Consider the following 15,023-nt stretch of genomic DNA (forward strand, 5'->3'; position numbering starts at 1 on the left):
TACATGGGAACAATTGTAATGACTTTGTGTTGATTCAATGAATGATATGGAATATCCTAGTTAAGATATACCTTTCTAAAGTTTATAATATGCATGTGCTCCTTTTATAAATTAAAGTGTGGGTACCACATTGTCGGCCATAAGGAACTCACTTTGTCCATTTAAAAGTGGATTGTCTTTAGAGTTCTGTGCAGGGGTATATATGGAAAAGTATGGGTATATGGACCACTGACCACATGTGGTATATAAGGACATAATCAATCATAATTTTAAATTATCTATATATGCAAATATATTCCCTTCCCATGCAGTTTAACCAGACAAGTCCTTGCCATGCATGCAACTTCAAATTAACACAACAAAAAGTTCAAAATAACAATCAACTTAAGTAATACAAAATGCACATCACATAAACCAACATAGTTTCATACAAACTAGTATAGTTAATAGCAGTTTCATAAAAACAGCAACAATACACCAAAACACATCATTTAACACTACATACCATGTTCATATCACATAAACCAACACTTAAAGTTATTCTAGAGTAACAGGTTTAGCTTCTGAATTCCCAGGTGCATTATTTCCACCAGCTTTCTTGCCCAATTTCAACTTGATAATCCTTTCAGATTTCTTCCTCCTGATTTTCTTCAACAGGGTTGCAAGTGGTGTTTCTCTAGCCTCCTATTCTTGCACATGAACCTGACTAGGTTCTCCATTAGCTGATGCATCAAACTCCAAAGGAGTGAGTTCCACCTCATCATAGTCTTGTTGCACATGCACCTCATTGACTGCTTCTGCACCATCATTTACTGCTCCTCCATCATTGACTGCTTCTCCACCATGAGTTACTGCTCCTCCATCATTGACTGCTTCTCCACCATCATTTACTACTCCTCCATCATTGACTGCATTAGATTGATTACTTTCATCCTCATTAAGAGCTTCAGCTACACCCTGATTGACCAATATGAAACATTGTCACACCCCCGAACCGGACGGCGGAAATGTCCGAGGGCTATCGTGACTCATTGAATACCATCACAATGCATATACATGAAACATAACATTATACATCACCAACATTTGGAATGATACAACTGGTAGCGTTTACATTCATTACATTGTTCAAAACATTACATTCTCAAAAAAAATAACTGTTTGATACTACTTAAACCACAGCAAAACGTCATAGAGTACAAATCATCCTTCACCTTATCTGTTACCTGAGAATACAAGTATTTTGAAAAACGTCCACATATGAAATGTTGGTGAGTTCATAAGTAGTGTTTGAAATCCAATGTATTGTTTGAAAACCATCAGAAAATCCGATATTTTGTAAAAATAGGATAGTGTAAAAATATGCGAAGATCCATGAGTATGCTTGTTTGAATTCTATAGATGTAAGCGTAAGAGTTGTGAAATTCGACCGGTAATTCATAATTGTACTTGTTGAAAACCCTAGGAAAACCCGACGTTTTCCTATCACTTTGCTTTACTTAGTTTGTATACTGTTGTTTCGTTGCGTTAGAGGTAATCGTTGAGCTCCGGAGGCATTGCGAGTACAGTGGGTGGTGAAGTGTTGTGACGTGCGTTAATGAAAACGTCCCATCGACAACCTTACAAGAGATCCCTTAGGCGTCACTCGTAATTATTCACACAACTCAATCCTCCCGGACTTGTGTAGTCCCACGACCGGAGGGAAGGAGAGAAGGTGCGAAACCCTCGGTATTTCCCCGCGTCGTTCAAGACTATTGCAATTACGAAGGGCCTGAAGCCCAATCCCACAATCGTGAGTTCCCGACTTTACTAGCAGCACTGAAGGACCCTTGGGGACCAACAACATGTTTGCCATTGAAAGTCCTTTTACGTTATGTCGGGTCGGTAAAACCCAACACTTCGTAAGAGAGAGAGGTCTTCGGGCCTTAAGATCAGGTCATTGGGCTAGCTAGGCTCAACAAACAAGATTTTACACTTTTGGGGCCCAAAGGTGGTGCGTAGACGTCTGTGCACACTCGCATGTATAGTGACTTCCCAATCGTTATTAGTTATGAATCGTAATGTCGTAATGTCATAGTGTCGTCGTGTTAGTAGTTTCGGATTTTTATTGGTTCGAGACCGAACCAATTCGTTTGACAACGACTTTTGGTGTTGTAATGTATTGTATTTCGTCGATAGTCGTGGTACCATCATTTGATCAAATTGCATGTATTGAACTAGTCTTGAGAATTTTTCTGTTTTCAGCCCCTCATTATTTGTAAAAATTTACTTTTTCAATCCTTTATTTAAAACTTTCCGGTTTGGTCCTTAAATCGATTTTCTTGACATTTTAATACCAAAAATTATTGAAATTAATATTTTTCAGCATATTTTTCATTGAAGACAGTTTAAGTCCTTGAAATTTCAGTTTTCTCGGTTATAACCCATCTTTTCGCAAGTTTGACAATTTTGGCCCAAATTGAATTTTTTTTGCAACTTTAGTCTCCTTTAAATTTAAAAAAAGCATTCTAAACCTTTGAAAAGGACTTGGATCACTTATAGTCCACTGTTTTACAGAAAAAATGCAGTTTTGGCCCTCCAAAACAGAAAATTCCGCATATTGGGCCTCCTTGGGCCGAAAATGTCATCTTTAGCCCATTAAGCTTGGAATTTATGTTTTTAACCCTCCAAATAGTATATTTTCAGAAAATACATTATGTAAACTTTTTTGACTCATCTCACCCATCAGATTTCGAAATAATTCATTTTAGGCCCTTCAACTTTGTATTTTCAACATTTTATGTCAAAAAAATGAGTTTTTAGCCCAAATTAAGTGTTGTCAAGCCATTTGGCTATTTTTCTTAGTATACTTTGCATGTAGTAGTATATTTTATGCTATAATAAAATACATATCTCGGTTTTTAGCATTTCATAACTAGATCTAGCATCAAAATCATACAAAACATACATATAAGCATAGAAATCAACCACAACATACACATAATGATGGATCTACACCTTTGCTTGTATTCTCCCCCACAAAAACTTATGAAAACTGAAAATAAGGGGGTATGAAACTCACCTTGGGTGTTGATTCGGTTTTCGAAGAAAAAATGGAAGAAATGAAGTGATTTTTGGCCTTTGCACTCCTTGATGAAGTTTTCGAGTTTATGGAGTTTTCTAGAGTGCAAGATCACGATTTTTGCATGGATTAGGAAGGGATTTTGATAAAACAAGGAATACAAGTCATAGATCCAAGCAAAACCTTACCTTAGATGATGATTTTTGTGGAAGAACTTCCTTGAATGCTCCCTAAATCTCGAGATTTTGGATGGAGAAGAAGAAAGAACCCTTGAGTGATCTAGAGAGTGTTTGTGAGAGATGTGTGTGTGTGTGGGTGTTGCTCGGCCGAGAGTGAGAGAGAGAGGAAGAAGAAATGATGTTTGAGGTGAGGTTTGCATGGAGACATGAGTCTCTTGCATGGAAGTCCAAAAGATAAAAGTGATGTGGCATGAGAAAGTCAAACCCTTCTCTTAGGCTTGCTTTGGGCCGAGAACATGGAAGGAGGAAGGAAAAATTTGGGCTTTTTGCTCCTGAGCCCAATATTAGAGTTAGTCTTAGGTATTTATTGGCCTTATAAAATAAAATTGTGATTTTTATGTTTTAATAAGCTAGATTGGGTTAATCATGGATCAAAGCTTTCAATTTATTTCATTCTAGGCCCAATATGGCCCATAATATTGAAATAAATGAATGTGGGTCCAATTAGAGCCCAATTAGGGTTCTAAACCCATGATAGTCCAATTGGAAGCTTATTGGTCCATTTGGATCCAATAAGGAAGTTCTAGTCCAAAATGGACTTAACAAGAACTTCTAGGGTTTTCCAATTGCTTGATGTAGTGAATTGGGGTTTAGTTTTCCATTGAGTAAGCATCATACATGCTTTTGAGTTTTTGATTTCAACATTTACTTGAGTATAGTGATTACAAGACATAAAATTTCTAGTTGTGACATCATCCCCCCGTTAGAGGGAATTTCGTCCCGAAATTCTGTTTGAAAGCTAGATTTGAGAAAGCCAGAATAGGTGAGGGTACTTTTGCTTCATTTGGTCTTCGCGTTCCCAAGTGAATTCTGGCCCACGCTTTGCGTTCCACCGTACTTTCACGATCGGGATGCAACTCTGCTTAGTACGCTTCACCTCCCTGTCCATGATTTCGATTGGTTCTTCAACGAACAGGAGATTCTCATTGATTTTGATTTCGTCAAGGGGAATGACGAGTGTTTCATCTGAGAGACACTTCTTCAGATTAGAGACGTGAAACACGGGGTGTACACCGTTTAGCTCTGCGGGTAGTTGCAGTCTGTATGCTACTGGACCAATCCGAGCGACGATTTCGAAAGGTCCAATGTATCGCGGGTTCAGTTTTCCCCGTTTTCCGAAACGTATAACCCCTTTCCAGGGCGAGACTTTTAACAGTACTCGGTCACCGACCTGAAATTCTAAGGGCTTTCGCCGTTTGTCAGCGTAGCTCTTTTGTCGGTCACGCGATGCTTGCAATCGAGCTCTGATTTGAACGATCTTTTCCGTGGTTTCACGGATGATCTCCGGTCCCGTTAGTGTTTTGTCCGACGCATGCGTTCTTGCCAGCTGGGTGTCACCCACTTCAGCCCAACATAATGATGATCTACATTTACGCCCGTACAGTGCTTCGAAAGGAGCCACCTTGATGCTCGAATGGTAACTATTGTTGTATGAGAACTCGATTAAGGGTAGGTGGGTATCCCAAGACTTTCCAAAGTCTATCACGCATGCACGGAGCATATCTTCGAGCGTTTGGATGGTTCGCTCGCTTTGACCATCCGTTTGTGGATGATAAGCGGTGCTCATATCGAGGTTTGTTCCCATCGCCTTATGGAGTGATTGCCAAAATCGGGACGTGAACCTACTGTCCCTATCCGAGATGATAGATGTTGGTATTCCGTGGAGTCTCACGATCTCTCGAATGTATAAACGCGTCAATCTCTCCATCTTGTACAATTCTTTAATTGGCAGGAAATGGGCAGATTTCGTTAGTCGGTCGATTATTACCCATATGGTGTCTAATCCATCCGACGTTTTGGGTAGCTTGGTCACGAAATCCATAGAAATCCCCTCCTATTTCCACTCAGGGATTGCCGGTTGCTGTAACAATCCTGAGGGTTTTTGGTATTCCACTTTTACCTTGGCGCACGTAAGGCACTTACTGACGTAGGTCGCGATTTCCGCCTTCATGTTAGGCCACCAATAGTGTTGTTTAATATCCAAATACATCTTATCAGAACCGGGATGAATGGAGTATCGCGTCTTGTGGGCTTCCTTCATGACAACATCTCTAAACCCTCCAAATTTAGGGACCCAAATACGGTTCATGAAATAGTATACTCCATTCTCCTTTGCCTCTAGGTTCCATCTTCATGGCCTCTGACTGGGCTACTGCAATTTGAGTGGCCAGGTGTGATTGAATGGTTATCGAGAGAGTTTTCGTACAACGATTAGAGTACTCCTTCCGACTTAATGCATCAGCTACCACGTTGGCCTTGCCTGGGTGGTACTTAATCTCACACTCATAATCGTTTAGCAACTCAACCCATCTTCGTTGCCTCATGTTTAACTCCTTTTGGTTTAAGATGTGTTGGAGACTCTTGTGATCCGTGAAGATGGTGCACTTTGTACCGTAAAGGTAATGCCTCAAAATTTTTAGGGCAAAGACTACAGCTCCCAACTCTAGGTCATGGGTCGTGTAGTTTACTTCATGCGTCTTTAGCTGGCAGGATGCATAGGCTATCACTCTCCCACGTTGCATGAGAACGCAACCTAAACCCTGATTTGACGCGTCGCAGTAGACTACAAAGTCTTCCGTTCCTTCAGGCAGAGATAGTACAGGTGCGCTACAGAGAGCTTGTTTCAAGGTTCGAAACGCGATCTCTTGTTTGTCTGTCCATTTGAATGGTACGCCCTTTTGCGTAAGCGAGGTAAGTGGCTTGGCGATCTTAGAGAAGTTTTGAATGAACCTCCTATAGTAGCCTGCTAATCCCAAGAATTGACGAATTTCCGTGGGCGTTGTCGGGATTGCCCATCCTTCTACAGCTTTGACCTTAGAGGGATCCACATGGATTCCATCTTGGCTGACTACATGACCTAGGAAGTTCACGCTCCGCAGCCAGAACTCACACTTGGAGAGTTTGGCGTAAAGTTTTTCTGATCGTAGAGTTTCTAAGACTTGTCGGAGATGTTGGCCATGCTCTTCCTTGCTTCTAGAATAGACGAGGATGTCATTGACAAAAAACAATGACCAAGTTGTCGAGGAACGGTCGGCAGATTCGATTCATTAGGTCCATAAATGCGGCAGGGGCATTCGTTAGACCGAAGGGCATTACGACAATTTCATAATGTCCGTAGCGAGTTCGGAAAGCGGTTTTTGGGATATCCTCTTCCCGGACTTTGAGTTGGTGGTATCCGGACCGTAAATCTATTTTAGAAAAACAACTAGCCCCTTGGAGCTGGTCAAATAGGTCATCGATTCGTGGGAGTGGGTAGCGGTTCTTGATTGTGAGTTTGTTTAACTCTCTGTAATCGATACACATTCTAAAAGATCCGTCTTTCTTTTTGACAAAGAGCACCGAAGCTCCCCATGGCGATTAACTAGGTCGAATAAATCCCTTATCCAAAAGTTCGCTGAGTTGGCTGGATAATCCCTGCATCTCGACAGGAGCCAACCGGTAGGGTGATTTAGCAAGAGGGGTTGCTCCTGGAATAAGGTCGATTCGAAATTCAACCTGTCTCTCTAGGGGTACTCCCAGGAGATCTTCAGGAAACACGTCCGGAAATTCACATACTACGGGAATGTCTCGAACGTTAATCTCCTCCTTGGTTTTGTCCACCACGTGAGCCAGGAACGCCAGATTGTTCCTTCGTAGATATTTTTGTGCCTTGACATACGAAACGAGGCGAAGGTTCATGCTAGATTTGTCTCCGTAAATTACTAGGGTTTCGTGATTTGGAAGGCGAAGACGGACGGCCTTCTCATGACACATAATTTCGGCATGGTGGGGGCTTAACCAGTCCATGCCGATGATCACATCGAAGCTCCTAATTGACACTGGCATTAGGTCTATTCGAAAAACGTGTTGATTAAGAGTTAGGGTACATCCGGTGTAGATTTCCCCAGTGGATTCGGTTTTCCCATTGGCCATTTCCACCGTATAGGCTTCATTTAGCTTTTGGGGAAGTTGTTTTAATAAGTGCTTAAACTTATTGCTTACGAAACTTCGCTCCGCTCCAGTGTCAAATAAGATGCATGCATATGCGTGGTTTAAGAGAAACGTACCGGTAACAAAAGAGGGGTCTTGAATAGCCTCACTCTGACCCATGGTCAACATTCTTCCTGTTCCTCCATTTCTTAAATTGTTGTTGTTGGGACAATCTCGGCGAATGTGTCCAGTCTTCCCGCATCCGAAGCAGGTGTAGCTAGGCCCTGCGCTATTGTCGCTGGCATGGGCGTTGTTGTTGTTGCGAGGGTTGTTGTTGTTGATTCCCTGATTTTGGTTATGGGGAGGGTAAGCCTTGCAGTACTTTGCGGTGTGACCCCTTCGGTTGCAACTGGTGCACTGAAAATCCTTGCATTCTCCATAGTGATGGAAACCGCACTTGTTGCATTTGGGAAGATTACCGGAATAAGGTTTGGAAGCATTTGAAGTGGCTGAGGTTGGAGCATGTGGTGCGGCTGGAACCGATGTGGTAACAGCATTAACCGCCACTGTCTGCTGCTTCTTGGAGGTGTCGGGGCCCTGGCGCTCCTTCCTCTTATTGTTCTTTCCCCTCTTGCCATCTCCTTCCTTCGTCTTCTCAGCCTCCACTGGCTTCTCTCCCTTTTTGTTGTTATGGTCGTACAACCTTTTTGCCAATCTCTTTGCACTGTCAAATGTTTCGGGGTTTGCAGCTATCACATTCCCTTGAATTGGTGATGTGAGTCCCCAGATGAATCGCTCAATCTTCTTTCCTTCCGAGGTGATCATACCCGGGCACAGCAGAGATAGTTCGCTAAATCTCGATATGTAGGCATCGATATTCGCGTTCTGCACAGTGAGGTTCCATAGCTCTTGTTCCATATTCTGTATTTCTCCTCGTGGGCAGTACTCTGCCATTAACATTTCTTTCATCTCTGTCCACGGCATAGAGTTGGCTACAGGGAGTGTCATGGATTCTACATGTCCGTTCCACCAGGTGAGTGCTTGATCCACCAAAGTGCAGGCTGCGAACTTCACCTTCATGTGCTCAGGGCAGTCGCATATCTCGAATACCGACTCCACCTTTTCGATCCATCGCTTAAGAGTGATCACCCCTCCAGTGCCATTAAAAGTTCGTGGTTTGGCGTTTGTGAAGTCCTTGTAGGTACATGTCTTGGTGGGTCCTTGATTCATTCCATTGTTTGAACTTCCGGCTCCTTGCCCATTGACTCCTCCATTGTTCCCTTTTGAATTTGCGCAATCGCTGCAGTGACTGCTACAGATACAGCTGCCTGGAAAGCGGCTGAGTCAACTTCAGGTGGGGTTGGTCCTGGGTTTCCGCGAGCAGGTCGGGGAGGCATCTTGCTGTCACAATACGGAAAGATGTTGAGGGTATGTTGTTTCGGTGAGGTCGTGATCCTACTGACTAGGTGCATGGTACGAACTTAAACACTACTACCATTGACCAATCAATAATAATATCTCAACACATAGCAATTTGCAATATCGTAATAAAACACGTAAAAATTTATTAATATTATCCGCATTTGATACATGAAAATTTGCTCGTAGGAGCATACATGAGTGATACTAGTTCGACAGCATAACGACTCTATGAGTAGTGTAGTCACTTAAACATAGAGTCGGAGTATATAGCATATTTCCTAATGATCTACTAAGATAAGTCTATCCCTAACCGCGATGAGCTGTGTCCGGAGGTGGTGCTGAGGATGTGGATGCTCCCTGAAGACGAGCCACCAAGCGTTCCGCGTACCAGAGTCGAGACTCCCACTGAACCTGCCTCATGTGAAACTCTCGAAGGACGTCACGCGTCTCCTGCTCCGCACGCTCGACCCTAGTCCTCAACTGGCGCACCTGATCCGCAGTGTCCTGGGCAAGGTCGCCCGTATTCCGTAACCGTTTCACCATGACTGGAAGGGCTCGATCAGCCGGTCCTCCGTCTCTCAGGTCAAAGAACTCTCGTGACATGCCGTACGGGGGTTGTTGTCCCTGCTGTCTGCTCCATCTCCAAAGATCAATACCCCAGGGAGGTGTAGGACCAGTGGGGCCTACTCGATAGGCAATCACCCTGATCGGGTAAGGGGGTCGATGACTTCGGACTCCGCATCCGAATCACCCCTGTCACTATCATTAGCATCCTCCTCGAGGCTTCCTTCATCTTCCTCTGATTCGGCAGGCTCGCCCTCAACTTCGGCCTCCGGTTCCCCGTCAGATTCCTCTTCGGGGTCTTCCTCAGGCTCTTCCTCGGGCTCCTCCTCTAACCATCCGTTGTTCCTCTGGTTAGGGAAGTAGGGGTCTCCAGGGTGATGAAAACCAGCCATGCGGTCTGCGAGAGTGTGTAATTATGCTAACGTTATTCCTAGGATGCTACAATTATCGCATAGATCAAGTAGGCGTTCTCTTTTCGGTGGTAGAGGTATAGTTTTAGGTTCCCTAGAAATCCCGATCTCATCAGAACGTGCGCTAGTTATACTTTGGAGAGAGTGTAGTTGATCAGGCTACATCCACTCCTTGGTACCACTAAGAACAGTCCTGAATTAACCGAGACACTAGTATTATTTTTGTTTGGTTCGGCGTTAGGCTCCTATTCCTAGTGCAAACAAGGTTGTTTTATTTACTTGTTTTGTTCAGAGTTATGTTAGTCCCTCTTTTTGGTTTATAGTTGCATATCCATGTGTGGCTAGATATGCTAGTTCACTATAAACAAAGCTCTGATACCAACCTGTCACACCCCCGAACCGGACGGCGGAAACGTCCGAGGGCTATCGTGACTCATTGAATACCATCACAATGCATATACATGAAACATAACATTATACATCACCAACATTTGGAATGATACAACTGGTAGCGTTTACATTCATTACATTGTTCAAAACATTACATTCTCAAAAAAAATAACTGTTTGATACTACTTAAACCACAACAAAACGTCATAGAGTACAAATCATCCTTCACCTTATCTGTTACCTGAGAATACAAGTATTTTGAAAAACGTCAACATATGAAATGTTGGTGAGTTCATAAGTAGTGTTTGAAATCTAATGTATTGTTTGAAAACCATCAGAAAATCCAATATTTTCTAAAAATAGGATAGTGTAAAAATATGCGAAGATCCATGAGTATGCTTGTTTGAATTCTATAGATGTAAGCGTAAGAGTTGTGAAATTCGACCGGTAATTCATAATTGTACTTGTTGAAAACCCTAGGAAAACCCGACGTTTTCCTATCACTTTGCTTTACTTAGTTTGTATACTGTTGTTTCGTTGCGTTAGAGGTAATCGTTGAGCTCCGGAGGCATTGCGAGTACAGTGGGTGGTGAAGTGTTGTGACGTGCGTTAATGAAAACGTCCCATCGACAACCTTACAAGCGATCCCTTAGGCGTCACTCGTAATTATTCACACAACTCAATCCTCCCGGACTTGTGTAGTCCCACGACCGGAGGGAAGGAGAGAAGGTGCGAAACCCTCGGTATTTCCCCGCGTCGTTCAAGACTATTGCAATTGCGAAGGGCCTGAAGCCCAATCCCGCAATCGTGAGTTCCCGACTTTACTAGCAGCACTGAAGGACCCTTGGGGACCAGCAACATGTTTGCCATTGAAAGTCCTTTTACGTTATGTCGGGTCGGTAAAACCCAACACTTCGTAAGAGGGAGAGGTCTTCAGGCCTTAAGATCAGGTCATTGGGCTAGCTAGGCTCAACAAACAAGATTTTACACTTTTGGGGCCCAAAGGTGGTGCGTAGACGTCTGTGCACACTCGCATGTATAGTTACTTCCCAATCATTATTAGTTATGAATCGTAATATCGTAATGTCATAGTGTCGTCGTGTTAGTAGTTTCGGATTTTTATTGGTTCGAGACCGAACCAATTCGTTTGACAACGACTTTTGGTGTTGTAATGTATTGTATTTCGTCGATAGTCGTGGTACCATCATTTGATCAAATTGCATGTATTGAACTAGTCTTGAGAATTTTTCTATTTTCAGCCCCTCATTATTTGTAAAAATTTACTTTTTCAATCCTTTATTTAAAACTTTCCGGTTTGGTCCTTAAATCGATTTTCTTGACATTTTAATACCAAAAATTATTGAAATTAATATTTTTCAGCATATTTTTCATTGAAGACAGTTTAAGTCCTTGAAATTTCAGTTTTCTCGGTTATAACCCATCTTTTCGCAAGTTTGACAATTTTGGCCCAAATTGAAATTTTTTTGCAACTTTAGTCCCCTTTAAATTTAAAAAAAGCATTCTAAACCTTTGAAAAGGACTTGGATCACTTATAGTCCACTGTTTTACAGAAAAAATGCAGTTTTGGCCCTCCAAAATAGAAAATTTCGCATATTGGGCCTCCTTGGGCCGAAAATGTCATCTTTAGCCCATTAAGCTTGGAATTTATGTTTTTAACCCTCCAAATAGTATATTTTCAGAAAATACATTATGTAAACTGTTTTGACTCATCTCACCCATCAGATTTCGAAATAATTCATTTTAGGCCCTTCAACTTTGTATTTTTAACATTTTATGTCAAAAAAAAATGAGTTTTTAGCCCAAATTAAGTGTTGTCAAGCCATTTGGCTATTTTTCTTAGTATACTTTGCATGTAGTAGTATATTTTATGCTATAATAAAATACATATCTCGGTTTTTAGCATTTCATAACTAGATCTAGCATCAAAATCATACAAAACATACATATAAGCATAGAAATCAACCACAACATACACATAATGATGGATCTACACCTTTGCTTGTATTCTCCCCCACAAAAACTTATGAAAACTGAAAATAAGGGGGTATGAAACTCACCTTGGGTGTTGATTCGGTTTTTGAAGAAAGAATGGAAGAAATGAAGTGATTTTTGGCCTTTGCACTCCTTGATGAAGTTTTCGAGTTTATGGAGTTTTCTAGAGTGCAAGATCACGATTTTTGCATGGATTAGGAAGGGATTTTGATAAAACAAGGAATACAAGTCATAGATCCAAGCAAAACCTTACCTTAGATGATGATTTTTGTGGAAGAACTTCCTTGAATGCTCCCTAAATCTCGAGATTTTGGATGGAGAAGAAGAAAGAACCCTTGAGTGATCTAGAGAGTGTTTGTGAGAGATGTGTGTGTGTGTGGGTGTTGCTCGGCCGAGAGTGAGAGAGAGAGGAAGAAGAAATGATGTTTGAGGTGAGGTTTGCATGGAGACATGAGTCTCTTGCATGGAAGTCCAAAAGATAAAAGTGATGTGGCATGAGAAAGTCAAACCCTTCTCTTAGGCTTGCTTTGGGCCGAGAACATGGAAGGAGGAAGGAAAAATTTGGGCTTTTTGCTCCTGAGCCCAATATTAGAGTTAGTCTTAGGTATTTATTGGCCTTATAAAATAAAATTGTGATTTTTATGTTTTAATAAGCTAGATTGGGTTAATCATGGATCAAAGCTTTCAATTTATTTCATTCTAGGCCCAATATGGCCTATAATATTGAAATAAATGAATGTGGGTCCAATTAGAGCCCAATTAGGGTTTTAAACCCATGATAGTCCAATTGGAAGCTTATTGGTCCATTTGGATCCAATAAGGAAGTTCTAGTCCAAAATGGACTTAACAAGAACTTCTAGGGTTTTCCAATTGCTTGATGTAGTGAATTGGGGTTTAGTTTTCCATTGAGTAAGCATCATACATGCTTTTGAGTTTTTGATTTCAACATTTACTTGAGTATATTGATTACAAGACATAAAATTTCTAGTTGTGACAATCATTATTAGAAATTTAAAAAAGAAATTGTAAAGATTAACCATTTAAATACTTATGTACCTATTTTGTTTTTCTTTTAGCTTTGATTTTAGGAGGCCTTGTTAAAGTATAAGCTCTTTTTTTGTGCCCTTCAATCTTACAAAGACTACATTTTTGTTTTTTACCAGCCTTGGATACCTTCACCTGCTCCTTACCTTTGTTTTGTGTTTGGGTAGTTGTCTTTGATTTTTTACTTGACTGGTTTGGGGTTTCTGTTGCATCCCTTTTCCTTTTAGTTGCAGGTCTCCCAGGCATAGCTCTACGAACAGGAGGTAAAGGTGGGGTGTAATCAGTTGCAGGCCACAAATTACTTCCATTCATAGGTGCTAACCTAAACTTGTAAGCCTTCATATAAATGATGCTACTAAACATTTTGTCCACATATGACTCTACATCCCTATTTATAAAACTAATAGCTGCAACAAAATGGACACAACCGATTCCATTAAGCTGCCATATCCTGCATGAGCAAGTTCTTTCTTCAAGATCCACTTCATAAGCATATGTAGTTCCTCTTACTTCAAACTGAATTAGTCCACTAGGTAAGACTTGGTAATGTCTTAGACCCTTCTTAATGTCATTCACTATTTCTCTAATTGTTGGACAATTTTGGTTGCCCCATCCTAGACCCTTGCATTTCTTCTTGAACACCCTCTCCATCATATACATCCTCAACTCCTCTAGCATGGTGATAATTGGTTTCTTCCTAGCATCAACAATCACAACATTAAAACTTTCTGACATTCCATTCTCCACAGCATCACAACATCTTCCTGGTTGGAAGTAGGCCCTTGACCATGTTTTGGGGTCTTTGTCCATCAGATATTGATGAGCACTTGGGGCTAGCACTTCAAGCTCTTTCATGGCAACCTTAAAATCTACCTTTGTTGTTACTTTACATGCCTTCCAGAAAATGCTTTCATATTGAGCACCACTATACCTTTTCCTAAGGTTTTGGCTAATATGCTTGGCACACTGCCTATGCTCTACATAAGGAGGGAGTTCTTTCACAACCTCAATCAAACCCTGTTAACAAATTCTAAATATAGTGAATAAGGATGCAAATAGATAGGAAAATTAATTACAAACAACTAAATTACCTTGTGTTGATCAGATATTACACTGTATCCATAGCCCAAATTAAGTCCTAAGTCATCAATGAGTAAATCCAAAAACCACCTCTAGTTTTCCTTATTCTCCACACATACTATTGCCCATGCAATAGGATAAATCCCATTGTTTGCATCCCTTCCAACAACACATAATAACTCCCCTTTACAGATCCCTTTAAGGAAACAACCATCTAAACCTATTATCTTCCTGCATCCCTCCTTCCACCCCTTCTTCAATGTATCAAAGCAAACATAGAACTTAGTAAAGCAGTTCTTCCCATCTGGCATATGATTTACATCAAGCTTCACAGTGCTACCTGGATTTGATCTCCTAATCTCTTCTGCATACGACCATAACTTTGCATAATGTTCAACTAGGGTGCCATCTATTAGTTGGAGTGCATATTTCTTAGCTCTCCTGCATTGACCAACACTAACATGAATGCCAAACTTCTGTGACACAGCTGTTCTTAGCTTTCTAACACTCATCTTTTGTCTAAGTAAGAACTCTCTTGTATAATGACTCCCTATCCAAGCATAAGTGACCATGGACCCTAACTTATAGTTCCTTGCACATTTGTGGACTGGCTTTAAAGACTTAATTTGGAAGCTTGCTTCATCACTCATCCAAGATGCCCACAACCTAAATGAGCACTCCCTTGCAACACTTAACCAACAATCTTTTCCTATCATTTTTCTCAAAGCAAAGTTGGTACCCATTCGCAACAGCATAGTTGCATAACATCGATTTTAATTGAGATGGATCTTTGAACCTCATACCAAGTATTGGGATCTGCTTTTTCCATGGAACTAACTCATTAAAAATGGAATGTTGTTGAGTTACATTGGTATCCTCTTCATGCCCATC

General features: G+C 41.2%; 1 protein-coding gene across 1 annotated transcript; it reads right to left on the reverse strand.

Annotated features, from left to right (window-relative positions):
- Nucleotides 1-684: 684 nt before the first annotated feature.
- LOC145010579 (uncharacterized) lies at nucleotides 685-14,644 on the reverse strand. Its single transcript, XM_078969102.1, has 3 exons — nucleotides 14,252-14,644; nucleotides 13,182-14,069; nucleotides 685-957 (listed from the first exon to the last, which is right to left on the reverse strand). The coding sequence occupies exons 1-3, from the start codon at nucleotides 14,642-14,644 to the stop codon at nucleotides 685-687; spliced, it is 1,554 nt and encodes a 517-aa protein (XP_078825228.1).
- Between the last annotated feature and the right edge of the window lie 379 nt (nucleotides 14,645-15,023).

The sequence above is a fragment of the Lactuca saligna genome, chromosome 8 (genome assembly GCF_052625555.1).
Source record: "Lactuca saligna cultivar CGN05327 chromosome 8, ASM5262555v1, whole genome shotgun sequence".
In the NCBI taxonomy this organism is placed as follows: Eukaryota; Viridiplantae; Streptophyta; class Magnoliopsida; order Asterales; family Asteraceae; genus Lactuca; species Lactuca saligna.